Consider the following 17595-nt stretch of genomic DNA (forward strand, 5'->3'; position numbering starts at 1 on the left):
CAACACACACACACACACACACACACACACACACACACACACACACACACACAGCCGAGCAAATTCTTCTGTGGCTAATACATCTGCCAGCGCTCCAGTCTCATGCGGACGGGCTCAGCAACAGGCAACCCGAACACAACACCACACCAGGGGCTTTTATTTCGGATCCTGATTTATTCCGTGAATTTGGTAATGCAGAGAGATTCCAGCCAGCCGTGCGGTACCGGGACAGACACACACCCATACGCTGGGCAGACCCTTGGCTATGCAGCGGCCCCTTTGCATCGCCCCGGCAGCGCGGAGGGGCCTCAGATGGGGGGGTAGCTGGGACTTCAGGCCTTTATTCACAGGCACCAGGAGCTGCGTGGGCCGTGCCGGGTGGGGGTCAGGAGAGCAGCTTCACCAGCAGCAGCCCAGTCAGGCCAGGCAGGTAGAGGGCAAAGGAGAATGTCCCCACAGCCGGGCTGGCCCCACTGGGGGTTGTTTTGGGGAGGGTGATATTTATAGGAGAAGGGGTGGTGGTGGTGGTAGTATTAGCGGGGGTGGCGGTTGTGGAAGGGGGGTTGATGGGTATTTTCTCCGCCGGAACAGAGGCCCCCCATAAAAAGACGTATCTGTAGGCTGCGGAAATCAGGGTGGTTTCAGGTTTAATCTCTTTTGTGGATGCAGTAGCGCAGCCTTTTCCAACAAATTGTCTCCCTCAGCTTCAGCTATTTCACTATCAGCCTGTTATTAGGTGTGGGCAGCTCTGGTTCCTTCTCTGCCCCCATAACCTCTGTCTCCATCACCCAGCGGTTCCCACCTCTGCCTCCCGTTCCCACCTGCCCAGTGCTCTCCCTGCTCTCGCTGTAACCGGCCACGGCAGGACGGGCGTCTGGTCCCCTCTCATCTCCCCCACGTCCCTTTCTGCAGCTCCACAAGACACTGAAGCTGGAGTTTGGGACCCAGCTGATCGCCCAGGGGCGGCTCCTTCCCCAGCGCCCGGCACCCCCGGGGAACATGCCCGGCTCTCACCGTCCCCGGCAGCCCCAACCACTCGGTTCAGTTATTTTATAAACACCCCAAAGCGCTGGGAGTCCTGGACACACACTGAGAACAGGAGCTTCCGCACTGAGCAATAGCTTAGCTCCACCTTAAACATAAAGGGAGTGGGGTCTAGTGGTTAGAGCAGTGGGGCTGGGAGCCAGGACTCCTGGGTTCTCTCCCCAGCTCTGCATCATCGACATAACAACCCTTCTCATGGCAAGAGACGCATTGTCATAACTCCAGGAGCAGGGCAGCATCACTGAGAGGGGGAAACTGGTGAGGAAGGGAAAACTTCCAAATTCCTCTCTCCTTCCCTCCGGCCAAAACCCCCCCTTGGCTGCCCCCATCCACCTTCACCAGTCTCTGGGGAGTTCCTGGGGTGTGAGATTCCCGGGGTAGCTCCCGCACTGCGGCCAGCTGGCAACATTTACCGCTCATTAGGTACCCAGTGAAATCCATGCAATAGGTCTCGTCCCCAGTACAAGGGGTGACTGAGCTGTTGCAGACAGTGAAGTTCAGAGCGAAGCAGGTTGGGCACTGCAGCCCGTTCTCGGTGGTGCTCCCTGTGGGCACTGAGAACCGACGGAGAGAGAGAGAGACAGTCACAGGGTGGGTTAAACCTCGTTCAACCTGTGGGATGTGCCCACTGCCGTGCATTGCCCGAGCACGTGAAGGCCCCACCCCCCGCCCGACGGCATTTCTCCATCTGTCTGTGACACAACTATCTGTGAACGCTGCATCCGATCAGTTCCAGACCCCAGCGAGTTTGAAGTTGGAGCCCGACAGGTTCAGGGTGGTTTAGATTTGAGCCTATCCCGGCTGCTACCCCCTCTCTCGCGTGCAGCCCTCGCCCGTCTGGTTTCACATGGGCTCCGACTCGAGTAAATGGATGTTGGGGGCAGTAAAGGGGAGAAATGGGAACAAATACAGTTGTGCCGGGGCTTGTCCACATGAACCATTCGACTGTAGTAAGGGGCAGGGGAGTCTAAGGATCCGCTGGGGTGTGAATCGACCCTGAGCCAGCCTGCCATGGCCTAGCTGTCCACGTGCCCCCTGCTGATGCACGTGAACCGTTCATGAATGTGATTTAAGCTAGTCCAATTTCAGGGTGCTCTAACGAGCTGTTCACGTGCATCAGCAAGGGGCACGCGGAGAACTAGATTCACACCCCAGCTCAGCACCATCTAACTGTTCCTGTGGACAAGCCATGAAACAGGGACGGTAAAAACAGACCCATAACTTACCTCCAAGTATAGCCGAGTTACAGTTATCTGTGTCGTTGCATTGTGTGGTGTTGATCCTGAAATACTTGCCATTCCCAACAGTGAAAGAGATGGGGACTTTGATGTCACTTTTATAGTTACTTAGACATTCTTTGTAGAAGAACGGGGTCCTTGTCCCATCTTTGTTAAGAAAACCAAAATAGAAAATGAGAGACTCAGAGGGAAATCTCAAGTAACAGCAGTGAGATTATTTTACCTCCATGATTGGCCCTGGGGCAACAGTTGCTGGGATCCGGTGTCCAGTTTGGGGTCCACAATTCAAGAAGTTAAAGAAGAACCCGGGTCTAAACTCCACCCCAAATTGCATCAGCTAGCCTGAGGTTAAAGGGTTTTGTGGGTGGATAGTAGGGGGTGGTGTGGGGGTTAGGGCTAAACCTTGGGTCACAGCCCATGTTAACTCTGCAGTGAAGCCGTACCCTGAGTGGGTGGAAGTTTGAATAAACCCATGTGTGACTGTGCTGGGAAAATTTCCTGAGTGTTGTCAGAGAGAGAGAGAGAGAGAGAGAAAGAGAGAGAGAGATGAAGACAGACCACGTTAAAGCTGATGGTGTGCTATGCATCCTTCTTATAGGGTAAATGGAAGGAGCCATTAAATCTCTTTAATTCAATAGAAGGATGAACAAAAATGGGTCTGTGTGGCGGGACCAGGCAACCCCGCCTTAGCCCAGAAGGAGTTGAGCCCCAGGGACTAGAGGGAGGGGCCAGGCAACCCCGCCTTAACCCGGAAGGAGTTAAGCCCCAGGGACTGACAGCGGAAGTCCCGCCTCCCTAGGCGGACTGGGCATGCTCCAAGTGCTATAGGAGTATAAAGGGAGGGAGACCAGCTCAGTCTGGGGTGGAGCCCGTAGGCGCAGGACCTGCCGGGGAAGCTCCTGCGGCGGACCAGCCACAGCCGGTGGCTACGCCGGGAAGAGACGCTGTCCACGGCCCGCCGGCGCCCCGGTGCTTAGAGGAGACCCAGGGGACGACCGAACTCGCCGAGCACCAAGTACCCGTCGACTCCTGGGAGACCCCAGCGGAGACTCTGGTAGGAAGGGACCCCGGGAGGGTGACAGAGTGGTACCTCCCCCCCCCCCCCCGGGGAATCTCAGCGTGTTTCGGTCGGAACCCCCCGCTGAGTTGGTAAAAAAGCCTCATGCTACCCTCCTCCCGAGGGTCGCTCTGGGGACTCTGGCCGCTAGGCCACGCTACCCTCCTCCCGAGGGTTGCTCTGGGGACTCTGGCCGCTAGGCCACGCTACCCTCCTCCCGAGGGTTGCTCTGGGGACTCTGGCCGCTAGGCCACGCTACCCTCCTCCCGAGGGTCGCTCTGGGGACTCTGGCCGCTAGGCCCTACCGCCCGGTAGCCACGGGCTGGGTTCCAGACTCTTGCCGTTAGGCTGCGTCCCCTTGAGGGAAAGGGGACGTCATAGACTTTGGCCACTAGGCTATACAGCCCTGGATTAAAGGGCTAGTTGACAGACGGTGGCGGATAGTCCACGCCGCCTGCAACCTTAGGGGCGTGGACCGTCACAGTCTGTAACTCAGGGTTTCATTTTAAAAGGGCAAACGTTGAGAAGTTAAGGGAACCAGTGAAATCCACTGCCCTGAAGACCTCAGGGAGTTGAACACAGAGAGGGTTTGGAATCTCTTTAAGTCAAGTGGGCAAAAACTACCTTGAATTTGCATCCCAAGCAAGGGGAAAAACTTGTAAGGCAGGGCTTCAGCCCTGAGCAGGTGAATAATGGCTTTGGACAGGACCCTGGGAGCAAGCCGACAGTCTACAAGGGATCTCAGCGCCAATCTCCTGTTTTTAACACATTTCAGAATGTGCATTTCTACCAAAGCAGCTTCGCTTGTTGAAGCGCAGCCATCCATTGTGGAGATGAAAACTTAGTGGAATCCTGGCCCCACTAAAGTGAATGGGATATTTGCAATTTGGGGTGAGGATTTTGAACTGCCGTGTCTTCCAGTCGCTACGTAAGACACCGTAACGTTGCCTGAGCCTCGAGCACAGACTGAGGCTTGGTCTACACTAAACCCCCAAATCGAACTAATGTACGCAACTTCAGCTACGTGAATAACTTAGCTGAAGTTCGAAGTACCTTAGTTCGAACTTACCTCGGTCCACACGCGGCAGGCAGGCTCCCCCGTCGACTCTGCGGTACTCCTCTCGTCTAGCTGGAGTACCGCAGTCGACGGCGAGCACTTCCTGGTTCGACTTATTGCGTCCAGACAAGACGCGATAAGTCGAACCCAGAACTTCGATTGCCAGCCGCCGAACTAGCGGCTGGGTGTAGACATACCCTGAGTGTTCTGTGCCGGGTGAATGTGCTTTGTTGATGGACTGTTTGGGGTTGGCCTTAGCGATGAGGATGGTGACAGACTACAGGATAGGATGTGCCTGGGTTGAAGGCAATGTCACCTACCCAGTGTAATATCTTCTGCCACGGAGAGGCAGCCACCAGTAGCCTTGTTGTCTTGGCAGGTTCCTGCAGTGAAACTGCAGGTCTCCGTTTGGCCAAAGCACGTGTTACATGTCAGGATCTCACCTGGAGAAAGAAGAACAAGGGTTTCCTTCTTACTGTTGTGTAACAGTGTCACCTATGACATGTCTTCATAAGAACGGCCAAACTGAGTCAGACCAAAGGTCCACCTAGCCCAGTATCCTGTCTACCGACAGTGGCCAATGCCAGGTGTCCCAGAAGGAATGAACAGAACAGGTAATCAAGTGATCCATCTCCTGTCATCCATTCCCAACTCCTGGCAAACAGAGCTGAGACACCATCCCTGCCTGTCCTGGTTATTACCCATTGATGGACCTATCCTCCATGAACTTATCTAGTTCTTGTTTGAACCCTATTATAGTCTTGTCCTGTACAACGTCCTCTGGCAAAGAGTTCCACGGGTTGACTACGCGTTGTGTGAAGAAATACTTCCTTTTGTTTGTTTTAAACCTGCAACCTATTAATTTAATTCAGTGACACCTAGTTCTTGTGTTATGAGGAGTAAATAACACTTCCTTATTTACTTTCTCCACACCAGTCATGATTTTATAGACCTCTATCATATCATAGAAGATTAGTGTTGGAAGAGACCTCAGGAGGTCATCTAGTCCAACCCCCTGCTCAAAGCAGAACCAACACCAACTAAACTTTGTCAAGCCGGGCCTTAAAAACCTCTAAGGATGGAGATTCCACCACCTCCCTAAGTAACCCATTCCAGTGCTTCACCACCCTCCTAGTGAAATAGTGTTTCCTAATATCCAACCTAAACCTCCCCCACTGCAACTTGAGACCATTGCTCCTTGTTCTGTCATCTGGTACCACTGAGAACAGTCTAGATCCATCCTCTATGGAACCCCCCTTCAGATAGTTGAAAGCAGCTATCAAATCCCCCCTCATTCTTCTCTTCTGCAGACTAAATAATCCCAGTTCCCTCAGCCTCTCCTCGTAAATCATGTGTCCCAGCCACCTGATCATTTTCGTTGCCCTCCTCTGGACTCTCTCCAATTTGTCCACATCCGTTCTGTAGTGTGGGGTCCAAAACTGGATGTAATACTCCAGATATGGACTCACCAGTGCCGAATCAACGGGAATAATCACTTCCCTCGATCTGCTAGCAATTCTCCTACTAATACAGCCCAATATGCCGTTATCCCCACTTAGTCATCTTTTTTCCCAAGCTGAAAATTGTCTTATTATTCTCTCCTCATACGGAACCTGTCCTATACCCCAATCATTTTTGTAGCCCTTTTCTGTACCTTTTCCAATTCCAATATACCTTTTTTGAGATGGGGCGATGCAGTATTCAAGATGTGGGCATAGCATGGATTTATACTGAGGCAATATGATATTTTCTGTCTCATTATCTATCCCTTTCCTGATGATTCCCAACATTTTGTTCGCTTTTCTGATTGCCGCTGCACATCGAGTGGATGTTTTCAGAGAACTATCCACAGTGACTCCAAGATCTTTCTTGAGTGGTAACAGCTAATTTAGTCCCCATCGTTTTATATGTAGAGTTGGGATTATGTTTTCCAATGTGCATTACTTTGCATTTATCAACACTGAATTTCATCTGCCATTTTGTTACCCAGTCACCCAGTTTTGAGAGATCCTTTTGTAGCTCTTCGCAGTCTGATTTAGACTTAAGTATCATGAGTAATTTTGTATGATCTGCAAATTTTGCCACCTCACTGTTTACCCCTTTTTCCAGATCATTTATGAATATGTTGAACAGGACTGGGCCCAGTACAGACCCTTGGGGGACACCACAATTTACCTCTCTCCATTCTGAAAACTGACCATTTATACCTACCCTTTGTTTCCTATCTTTTAACCAGTTACCGATCCATGAGAGAACCTTCCCTCTTATCCCATGACAGCTTACTTTGCTTAAGGGCCTTTGGTGAGGGACCTTGTCAAAGGCTTTCTGAAAATCTAAATACACTAGATCCACTGGATCCCCCTTGTCCACATGCTTGTTGACCCCCTCAAAGAATTCTAGTAGATTGGTGAGGTGTGATTTCCCTTTACAAAAAAACATGTTGACTCTTCCCCAACAAATTATGTTCATCCATGTGTCTGACATTCTGTTCATTATTATAGTTTCAACCAGTTTGCCAGGTACTGAAGTCAGGCTTACTGGCCTGTAATTACTGGGATGATCTCTTGAGTCTTTTTTAAAAATTGGCGTCACATTAGCGATCCTCCTGTCATCTGGTACAGAACCTGATTTAAATGATAGGTTACAGATGACAGTTAGTAGCATATCCGCAATTTGACATTTGAGTTCCTTCAGACCTCTTGGGTGAATAAAACCAGGTTCTGGTGATTTATTACTGTTTAGTTTATCAATTTGTTCCAAAACCTCCTCTAATGACAACTCAATCTGGGACAGTTCCTGAGATTTGTTACCTGAAAAGAATGGCTCAGGTTTAGGAATCTCCCTCACATCCTGAGCTGTGAAGACCGATGCAAAGAATTCATTTAGTTTCTCTGCAATGGCCTTATTGTCCCGAGTGCTCCTTTAGCATCTCGATCGTCCAGTGGCCCCACTGGTTGTTTAGCAGCTTCCTGCTTCTGCTGTTACTTTTTGAGTCTGTGGCTAGCTGTTCTTCAAATTCTTTTTTGGCCTTACTAATTATATTTTTACATTTCACTTGCCAGAGTTTATACTCCTTTCTATTTTCCTCAGTAGGATTTAACTTCCACTTTATAAAAGATGCCTTTTTGCCTCTCGCTGCTTCTTTTACTTTGTTTAGCCACGGTGGCTCTTTTTTGGTTCTCTTACTATGTTTTTTAATTTGAATTATAAATTTAAGTTGAGCCTCTGTTATGGTGTCCCTAAAAAGTTACCACGCAGCTTGCAGAAATTTCACGTTTGGCGCTGTACCTTTTAATTTCTGTTTAACTAACTTCCTCATTTTTGAGTAGTTCCCCTTTCTGAAATTAAATGCTACAGTGTTGGGCTGCTGTGGTGTGTTCCCCACCACAGGGATATTAAATTTAACTATATTATGGTCACTATTACCAAGCAGTTCAGATATATTCACCTCTTGGACCTGATCCTGTGCTCCACGTAGGACTAAATCAAGAATTGCCTCTCCTCTGGTGGGTTCCAGGACTAGCTGCTCCAAGTCCAGTCATTTATGGTGTCTAGAAACTTTATCTCTGCCTCCCGTCCTGAGGTGATATGTACCCAGTCAGTATGGGGATAGTTGAAATTCCCCATTATAATTCAGTTTTTTTATTTTTATAGCCTCTCTAATCTCCCTGAGCATTTCACAGTCACTATCACCATCCTGGCCAGGTGGTCAGTTATATATCCCTACTGCTATATTCTTATTATCCAAGAATGGAATTACAATCCATGGAGATTCTGCAGGACAGTTTGGTTCATTTAAGATTTTTACTTCATTTGACTCTACGCTGTCTCTCACATATAATGCCCCTCCCCCCCCAGCACCATCTGCTCCAAACGAGCCGAGGGGTTAACAGACCCATTTCCCTCCCAGACACTCAGCAATTGCACAATTTCAGCCCCTGGGCCAGCGGTACCCAGGGGGGACAAATTGGGGACGGGTCAAAGGGACAGTGCTTTCCCCAAGCTTCACCCATAAAATAAGCTCCGCCCACCCCAGATGTGGCTCCCGTTGTGCAGGTATTCACAGTACTGGAGAGTCGCTCGCTTTGCAGCCTGCATTGGCTGAGTCCATTGCACGGCCCGGGGCTCCTGGCAGCCCCCCATTATCCTCACAAACTCCTTGTGTGTCCCTCCCACCCCGCTGAATTTCAGGGATGCCATGTAGCCCCCCCGCCCCATACCAGGGTCCCTGATTCACTCCAGTGCCAGGGGCTCTGTCTTCCCCCCATTTCCCCTCCCGCATACCAGGGTCCCCCCTTCTCCCCCCATGCCAGGGGCGCTGTGTGTTGCCCATTCCTCCCCCCCTCCACCATCATCCTTTTTTCTATCTGGGAGATCAGCCACTCAGGGCGTAACATGTTACGCTCCATGGGGACGCTGGGCAGAGCTGGGCTGGGGGGCGGGGTTGATGGGCTGGAAGGTGTCAATAGCACCACCAACTGGTTCTTCGACATACACAGTCACAGAGATGGTTGAAAGTGTGGCTGCACTGGCCAAACACCAATGGCTCAGTGTGTCCCCGATTTCCCTCTTCCAGTTTTCTGATTTTCCCCCAAATCAATAGGGTTCTGCCCAGTGATGTCTAGAACATCCCCAAAAATTCTGGAGTTAATGGAATGCAGCATTCAAAAGTTATTTGGTTGCATAGAAATAGGGAAAGGCCACTGATGTGAATGTAGCCAGGCTCTCTGGGCTGCCAGACGGCCAGCAGAGGGGTCTGTCAAAAAGGTTTGGGGTGCAGAAGCCAGCTATATTGGCCCCTAGGCTCATGGGGATTGCTCCCCGTTGGGGAGGCTCTGTGATGACTGGTCCCCAAGGTTTACAACCCGGTTCCACGGCCCTTAGTCTTTGGGATGTAAAGGTGGCTTAAGGTAAAGCCAACTTTGCACACATCCCTCTGGATCAGCCCAGCCGTTCCCAATCTGTGGGGAATGGGAAGGATGGAAATTGCCAGGCAAAAACAGAACAAAAAGGAACATTGTCCCGTGTTCCCCAAATTACCATTGATACAAGTGGCAATAACCACAGCACATGGACATGCTGGGGACCTCTTGGGGACATGTAAGTGAACAATCTCTGCCCTTCAGTCCTTATGTACAGCGCCCTGCACAGAAGCTGGGTAAGTGCAGCAGCTTCACAACTTTTCTTTTAGAGAATCTAAGATTTTCAGGCTCTGATGCTGATCTAGTCTGAGGTCCTGCATCGTCCAAGCCAGAGAACCTGGCCCAGCCATTCTGCCATCCAGCCCATATCTGATGGTTGAGCTACAGCCAATATTTTAGAAGGGCGTCCAATCTCCATAGACAGTGTCCAAGGGATGGAGAAGCTGCCCTGCCTCTTGAGAAGCTGCTGACAGAATTAATTCCACCTTGGATTGGTCTAAATTCAACTCCCAGCCATGAGATCTCATTCTGCCTCTGTTTGCTAGGTTGGAGAGCCTGGTGCGATCAGAAATTTTAGGCCTTATTCCAGGTTATCCTCAATGCCCTATAGTGTAATTTACTCCTATATTTAGTCCCTTTTATTTTGCAAAAGCAGTGCCGAGGGGCTTTAATAGACATAAGAATTCAGGGCAGTATCTAGTAATGGTGTCCCTCAGGCCTGGTCTACACTATACAGTTAAGTTGATATAACTGCGGCGCTTGGGAGGAAGGGGAACCACACCATGAGTGCCGCATCTAGGCCAACCCAACCCCTGGAGTAGACGCAGCTGGGCTGACGGGTGAATGCTTCCCTCAGCCTGGCTACTGGCTCAGGGAGGTGAGTTCCTAGAATGATGGAAAAGCCCCATCCATTGGGATAGGCGACGCCTTCACTCCGGGGCTCTGCCGGCCCAGCTACGGCGCTGTGGCTAAGCGGCTACAGTAGTTGTAGTGTAGACTGTGCCTTATACAATACACAGAACTAATCCCCCCTCCCTGCACATGCTGGATGTTCCCCTGACTGGGGATCCGTGGGGTATAAAGTGTCCAAGTCCAGGACGGTTTAAATGGCCACAGCGGCGGATGACTCACGTGGGGTAGTTTGTGCACTCGTTGTAGCTAGGAGAGCAGGGAGAAGGCAGAGGATGAAGGAAACCATCCTGGTGCTGGGAGGTGCACGGGGCTGGGCTCGGAGCTGAACGGAACTTCTCACGGCTGACACAGCGAGCTCTGCCGGGGGGGAGGAGGAGAGAGTCAAGACCGAAATGAGGAAGGAAAGGGAATTCCAGACGAGATCTGGGGCAGGGTGGAGCACCAGGCAACAGAGCTGCACAAATAACAGATCTTTGGTTCACTGGCAGTTCTAAAAGATTGGGGGGGCGGGGGGGAATTGTTTTGAGTTGGCCCAATTTCTTGTCCAACTGAAAAGCCAAACAAAAATGGTTTGGGTTCATTTTCAAGCATTTAGGAAGATTTTAACATTGGCTTAAATAGAAATGTTGCCAACATTTTTTAAATGAAAAGACATTTTGAGTTGAAAAAAAATCAGCACGTCTAATTCTGGAAATACCCAGACCAAACGTTTCCATTTTGTCAAGATTTTTTTTTCTAGGATATTTTTTTCAGCTGAAACAGGGCGGTGAAATTGACACAAATTTGCAAAATGTTTCAGTCTCCCTGAACCTACATTTTTCACTGGAGAAACATTTTGGTCGAAAAATTTCTCCCAATGCTCTCACGCCACAGACATGCCCAGAGATAACAGAGTGGGAGTTCTGGGGCAGACCCCTGCATGGGGCTATTTTTTAAATCCCACTCCCACCCGCTCCTGAACTGTTCCTTGCATTTTTATTTCGCTCCCATCCGCAAAGACCTTAGATCCCGCAAATCCCACAAGAGAAACAGAGTCCCTCGGGCTACTTTTAAACAAAACAGTCTGGTTAATATATTATACATATAAACGGAAGACAGACATAATTTTTACCATTAAAAGCATGAAACAAATCTTACTTAAACCATGTAAAAAGTAGTTTAACTGCTGTTATAACGGACACCGAATCTCTTTCTATCCTCTGGTTAAATTTAAGGGTAAAAACCAACTTGCTTTATATTGCTGAAACTCTATTGATGACAAGCTGCTGCCCTGTGTTTTCCCGCATATTACCACACTCTGCTTTCTTTGCCCACCCAATCCTGCCCACAACAAAGTACTTTTACCCGCTCTTTTACCCGTACTTTTATTATGGTAGCAGGTCCTGCGGGTCCCATGGGATCCCAGTCCCGCTGCAGGGGTCTAGGCTGGCCCAGGTTTCCACTCTCTCGTCCGTATTGTCTCCAGGTCTGCACTGTCCCTTCTGACATGGGGCGACCGGCGCTGCCTGAGGGATGCCAGGGTCAGAGCATCCTGCTGATCTGCAGAGGGGCACTACAGTGTTTTCCACATTATCTCCACCCCCTTGGGCAGCCCAACGGCTTCTTCGCTTTTCTCTTCTGCAGCTGCACAGTGAGCTGAGGTGTCCATTGATCTTCCTACGGGGATGCTCTGGTCCCTTCCCTGAACCAACCCGGTTCAGTTAGAACCTGTCAGGTCTAGGCGTGCTACAAACCCCCGACCTCCCCATGTGTGTTACTTTGCATTGATCAAAACAACTTCATCTGCCATCGTGTTGCCCATCGACCCAGCTCCGTTGGATCTCGCTGAAATTCCCGATTAACCTCAGTAAGTTGCCTCCTCTGCAGATTTCACCACCTCCTCGCTCACCCCCCTTGCAGATCATTTGAGTACCTTGAACGCTGGGTCTAGGATAGAGCTTGGAGGCCTCCACTTTTAAGCTTTTGCCATCACACAAAATTCCCATGAATTCCCGCTCTGTTTTCTAGAGACACAAGGTGGGGGAAGAGACGAGCTTCCGAGCAACACAGAGCTCTTCTGCGGGTCAGCGGAGCTCGAGAGCTTGTGTCTCTCCCCAGCAGAAGCTGGTCCAATAAAAGCTATTCCCTCACCCACCTTGTCTCTCTAATACCTTGGGACCCACACGGCTACAACAATGCTGCAAACTCCTCTGTTCTCTGGCTGTTGTCCTGTTTCTGCTCCATGACACTCCATTGCCTCCCGCCCCAGGGCTGCTTCGATTCCTTACTGCCCTACGGCGAGGGAGTTTGCTGAAGGCTTTTGGAAAGTCCAAATCAAATATGTCGACGGTTCCTCTCTGCTCCCCAAACCTGGGATGTTCGAAGCAGCTGAAGGGAGTCCGAGGCCCGACTCCCATGGAGTTTCAGCAGATGCTGACCCCTCGCTACTGGTTTTGCCTTTGAAAATCTCCCCATTTCGTTCACATGCCATTCCATGAGTGGGGCTTCTTTTCCTTTGCACAAACTGAGCTGCTTTATCCCTGCTCTATCATCGTCATGGGGTTTCACCATTCACAATATAGCTCCAGCCTTTACACATTTTGCAGCAGATCATGGAAGATTGCAAAGGATAATATAACATGGCATTAAAAACTCTTACCTTCAGCCACACAATGGTTCCGTTCACCTCCAAGTTCTCTGTAAATTGAAGAGATGCACTAACCTGTCTAGCACAGCCCCTTTCCTCTGTATATAGGCCAAAGATAGAATTGGAATCATATATACATTGGGCGTAATGATTGACTGAAATGTAACATGTTATACGATCCTCACGCCTGGCCACTCCCTCTTTAAGTACAATTCAGACCGACTCTTTCTCAACCCATCAGCTTGTGTTTTATAAAATTTGTTTCATAAAGTCTGCTGGTTCGTGCAACAGAGATAAGAGGTGATATTCAGCTCAGTCGCAAGGGTAGAGGTGCGGCTGTTTGCACATTAGAGGTGTTTAACCAGATCATAGGATGGGGTAGATCATAGAGCGACGGCAAATTCACAGCAAATGAGGATCAGGCCCCACTGACTCCAATGGGGCTAGGGCCAATTGACACCAGTCCAGGATCTGGTTCCATTAACTCTAATGGAGCGACGGCCAATTGATACCAGATGGGGGGTCCAGTGAAACTTCCAAGGTAACTAAGGTTGGCTATGGAGTTGGCCCCATTACAACAGCTCCCCTCCCACTCCCAGTATAGGTTGCTAAAGTACTTCTCATTAAATTGTGTAAATATTCATTGGTGACACATTTTCTTCCCTGCCCCATGTCAAGGGCATTGCGGCAAACTGGGTCTCACGCACATGACGTTGCACCCGGCTGGGGGAATTTAGTTATAGGATAACTGAGTGGAGAAGAGCATTTCGGCCTTGGTTTTATTTCAGGCCAGTTTTGCTCCTGGAGGTTGTCGAGATGGGTAGGGGGCTCCCAGAGAGAAGCCAGGTGTTAGGATCGCCAGGAGTCTAAAGAGAGAGAGTGGTCGGAGATCGGCTGATGAACAGTGCGATGGAAAACCTGGGGATTAGTTATATTAATGCAAGGCTCAGATTCAACTGGTAGGTGGTGGTTTTGTATCAGTGCCTCACCGACTTTGCAGCCTTGTTCTCTAGAATCTCGTCTGTCATTGAAAACACAAGAATAAGGGGAATGGAAAAGTCCCCCGCAAACCTTTTTCAAAAGCTCTTTCGGTTTTAGATGGTCTCACGTGGTCGTCTTTTCTAAAAGTGTCAACATCTGGTTTTATTTTAAAACTGTCTCCGTAAACCATTTTCCATATCTTCAGAGAATGTGAGGGGTTGACATCAGCGGGTCTGGTACGTAGAGTTCTGTGAAAGCTCCGGTTGTCACTCTTTACAACACGTCGAGGTAGCCAATGGGGTTGTGGTTTGCAAAATTTCTCCACCTCCAAGTTTGTAAAGTTCTGTTAAATCGCTCCGCAACCCCCACATCATACCACTTTATCAATCTGCTTAAAGTTTTATTTAGAAATTCTTTTCTCTGATCTGTCTGTAATTTATGAGGCAGGCAACCTTCACTGAAAACAGCTTTAAAGGCCATGGTACTTCACTGCCCATTTTATCTTTGAGGCCTAAGGCCCAGGCTTATTTAGAGAGACTGTCTATTGCTGTTAAGATATACTTGCAATCACTGTCAAACTCCAGAGATCGGGGTGTGTGGGGGGGGTTCCAGCCTAGACTCTCGCATTACACCTCTCCTGATTAGTACATGTTTCCCTTCTGGGATGCTCTAAGGGGGGCTGAAATCCCCTTGGTACAGGGTGGTGGGAGGAGTTCTTAGAGGGGTCACACAGACCTCTTTTTGGGATGGTCACCCCACCCCAGAATCTGCCCTGATTGGTCGAATCTGCTCTCAGGGAGGTCCTATGAGGTTGAAACCCTCCCCAATTGGTACAGGGTGGTGGGAGGAGTTCTTAGAAGGGTCACATGCCACCCCTTCCTTCTGGTCATGTGTCCATCTTCACCCCAGAAGTAGTACCCCAGGGGGTGAGTCTTACGGTGACAAGTGGGTGGAGCCTGAGGGTGAAAGAGGTGGGTTCAATATTTGATTGATGTTGTCACCCTTGTACTACTTATCTATCCCCATACACCTCCACTGTCTATCTCGAAAGATTTTCAGAGCAGGACTGTGTCAACATGTCTGTGCAGCGCCTGGCACAACGGGGGCCCCGATCTTGTTAGAGTCTGGGAAGTGCTTGGCACAACACGTCCCTGATCTCTAGGTATTACCCTAGTACATTTATTTCTCTCTTACATGCCAAGGAACCTCAGATCCCTCCAGGCTAGGATAGCACTGAAATGCAGCCACCTCTGGGATGGGGGTGAACCCCAGCCTGGGGAATGTCTAATGACAGCAGCGTTTAGGAAATGTGCCTTGGGAGATTAAATATCCACAGAGAGGAGCCCAGTTGCTTGAACAGAGACAAGGGTTGAAATCAACAACTGCACTGCGACTCCCATTCATCCTCTGCCTGTGGCAGCCCAGATAGACTGCTGCCCAAGGACTTTTCCCCAAGGGTTCCCTCCACCTTCCCAGCGGCTGCTCCCCTGCTCTGGCCCTGCAGCCTTTTCTCTCCCCAGCTGTGGGAGGGCCACTAGTCTGCCACTGTTAACCATTTAGGATGTGGCCACGCTGCAGCTGGGAGGGGTCCAGCCCAGCTCAGGGAAAGGGACCCAGGCTAGCCTGACTTCAGTACTGGGCAAACTCTTTGAAGCTATAATAATGAACAGAATTGTCAGACACATAGATGAACATCATTTGTTGGGAAAGAGTCAACATAGTTTTTGTAAAGAGAAATCACGCCTCACCAATCTCCTAGAATACTTTGAGGGGGTCAACAAGCATGTGGACAAGGGGGATCCAGTGGATCTAGTGTACTTCGATTTTCAGAAAGCCTTTGACAAGGTCCCTCACCAAAGGCTCTTAAGCAAAGTGAGCTGTCATGGGATAAAAGAAAAGGTCCTCTCATGGGTCAGTAACTGGTTACAAAATAGGAAGCAAAGGGTAGGAATAAATGGTCAATTTTCAGAATGGAGAGAGGTAAACAGTGGTGTCCCCCAGGGGTCTGTACTGGGCCCAGTCCTGTTCAACATATTCATAAATGATCTGGAAAAAGGGGTGTCATAACTATAAAGGGAAGGGTAACAGCTCTCCTGTGTACAGTACTAAAATCCCTCCTGGCCAGAGACTCCAAAATCCTTTTAGCTGTAAAGGGTTAAGAAGCTCGGGTAACCTGGCTGACACCTGACCCAAAGGACCAATAAGGGGACAAGATACTTTCAAATCTTGGGGGGGGAGGGAAAGGCTTTTGTGTGTGCTCTTTGTTTTAAGGGGTTGTTCGCTCTTGGGACTGAGAGGGACCAGACATCAATCCAGGTTCTCCCCATCTTTCTAAACAAGTCTCTCTTATTTCAAAATTGTAAGTAAAAGCCAGGCAAGGCGTCTTAGATTTACTTTGTTTTCTCAACTTGTAAATGTACCTTTTACTAAAGTGTTTATCTTTCTTTGCTGTACTTTGAACCTAAGACAGAGGGGGGTCCTCTGAGCTCTTTAAGTTTGATTACCCTGTAAAGTTATTTTCCATACTAATTTTACAGAGATTTTTACCTTTTTCTTTAATTAAAAGCCTTCTTTTTAAGAACCTAATTAATTTCTCCTTGTTTTGAGATCCAAGGGGGTTTGGATCTGTATTCACCAGGAGTTGGTGAAAGGAAGGAGGGGGGAAGGGTCAATTTCTCCTTGTTTAAAATCCAAGGAGTTTGGATCTGTATTCACCAGGGAATTGGTGAGAGGTTTCTAAAAGCTTCCCAGGGTAGGGAATGGTGGCAGCGGACCAGAACTAAGCTGGTAGTTAAGCTTAGAAGTCCTCATGCAGGCCCCCACTCTTGTACCCTAAAGTTCAAAGTGGGGATACAGCCTTGACATGGTGGCAGAGGTGGGATCGTTTTAAACCCAAAAGCCAGTAAGAGATTTTTTTTTTCCTTCTAGCTGCTTGGAAAGCAGAGCTGAAGGTAGATGCATATCTTATCTCTCCTTGCCTGAAGGCAGAGGTGTTAAGTTTTTTTTAACGAGGGCCTTTGTTAAGAGAAGGGTTCAAAGCGAGCAAACTTTGACTGGTAAAGGCAATTTACAAGCTGAATTGTTTTTTTTTCTTTTTACATCCTCGGGAGTAGCTTGTTAGAAAGTCTCTGTTTACTCAGCAGCAGCCAGAGCTAAGTACATCCCAGTTTCAGTCAACTGCAGAGGGGGTGACCCAGCACAAAAAAACAGGAAAATGACTACCAAAGAAAAAAAAGCTAAAGAGGAGGCCCACAAGAGAGCTATGGAGCTGAAAGAAAAAGAGATAGAGCTGAAAGACAGAGAAGAGAGAGCCAAAGAGGGGGGCCCACAAGAGAGAGATGGAGCTGAAAGACAGAGAAGAGAAAGCCAAAGAGGAGGCCCACAAGAGAGAGATGGAGCTGGAAAAAGCCAAAGAGGAGGCGAGAGAAAAAGAAAGGAAGCATGAACTGGAAGCAGCAAGGGCTAGGCAGGATGCATCAGACCATCCTAGCAACTCCTCTCCAGGTACCACTTCCCATCCCAGGAAATTCCCCACCTACAAGGCAGGCGAAGATACTGAGGCCTTCTTAGAAAATTTTGAAAGGGCCTGCCTTGGATACAGCATCACTCCAACCCAGTACATGGTAGAGCTGAGGCCGCAGCTTAGTGGACCCTTAGCAGAGGTGGCGGCTGAAATGCCGAAGGAACACATGAACAGTTATGAACTTTTTAAAAACAAGGCCAGAATCAGAATGGGGCTAACACCTGAGCATGCCCGT

General features: G+C 49.2%; 1 protein-coding gene across 1 annotated transcript; it reads right to left on the reverse strand.

Annotated features, from left to right (window-relative positions):
* Positions 1-385: 385 nt before the first annotated feature.
* LOC135892125 (phospholipase A2 inhibitor and Ly6/PLAUR domain-containing protein-like) lies at positions 386-10516 on the reverse strand. Its single transcript, XM_065419820.1, has 5 exons — positions 10461-10516; positions 4717-4841; positions 2271-2429; positions 1445-1598; positions 386-695 (listed from the first exon to the last, which is right to left on the reverse strand). Exons 1-5 carry the CDS (start codon positions 10514-10516, stop codon positions 386-388), a joined length of 804 nt encoding a protein of 267 aa, XP_065275892.1.
* Between the last annotated feature and the right edge of the window lie 7079 nt (positions 10517-17595).

Source organism: Emys orbicularis, chromosome 20 (genome assembly GCF_028017835.1).
Source record: "Emys orbicularis isolate rEmyOrb1 chromosome 20, rEmyOrb1.hap1, whole genome shotgun sequence".
Lineage (NCBI taxonomy): Eukaryota > Metazoa > Chordata > Testudines > Emydidae > Emys > Emys orbicularis.

Coding starts and splice junctions, on each gene's coding strand:
- LOC135892125 (XM_065419820.1), bottom strand. CDS start 10,516: ATGGTTTCCTTCATCCTCTGCCTTCTCCCTGCTCTCCTAGCTACAACG. Junction 4,842..10,460: donor CTAGCTACAACGAGTGCACA/AACTACCCCACG, acceptor TCTTCTTTCTCC/AGGTGAGATCCTGACATGTA. Junction 696..1,444: donor ATGAGCGGTAAATGTTGCCA/GCTGGCCGCAGT, acceptor AAGCTGAGGGAG/ACAATTTGTTGGAAAAGGCT.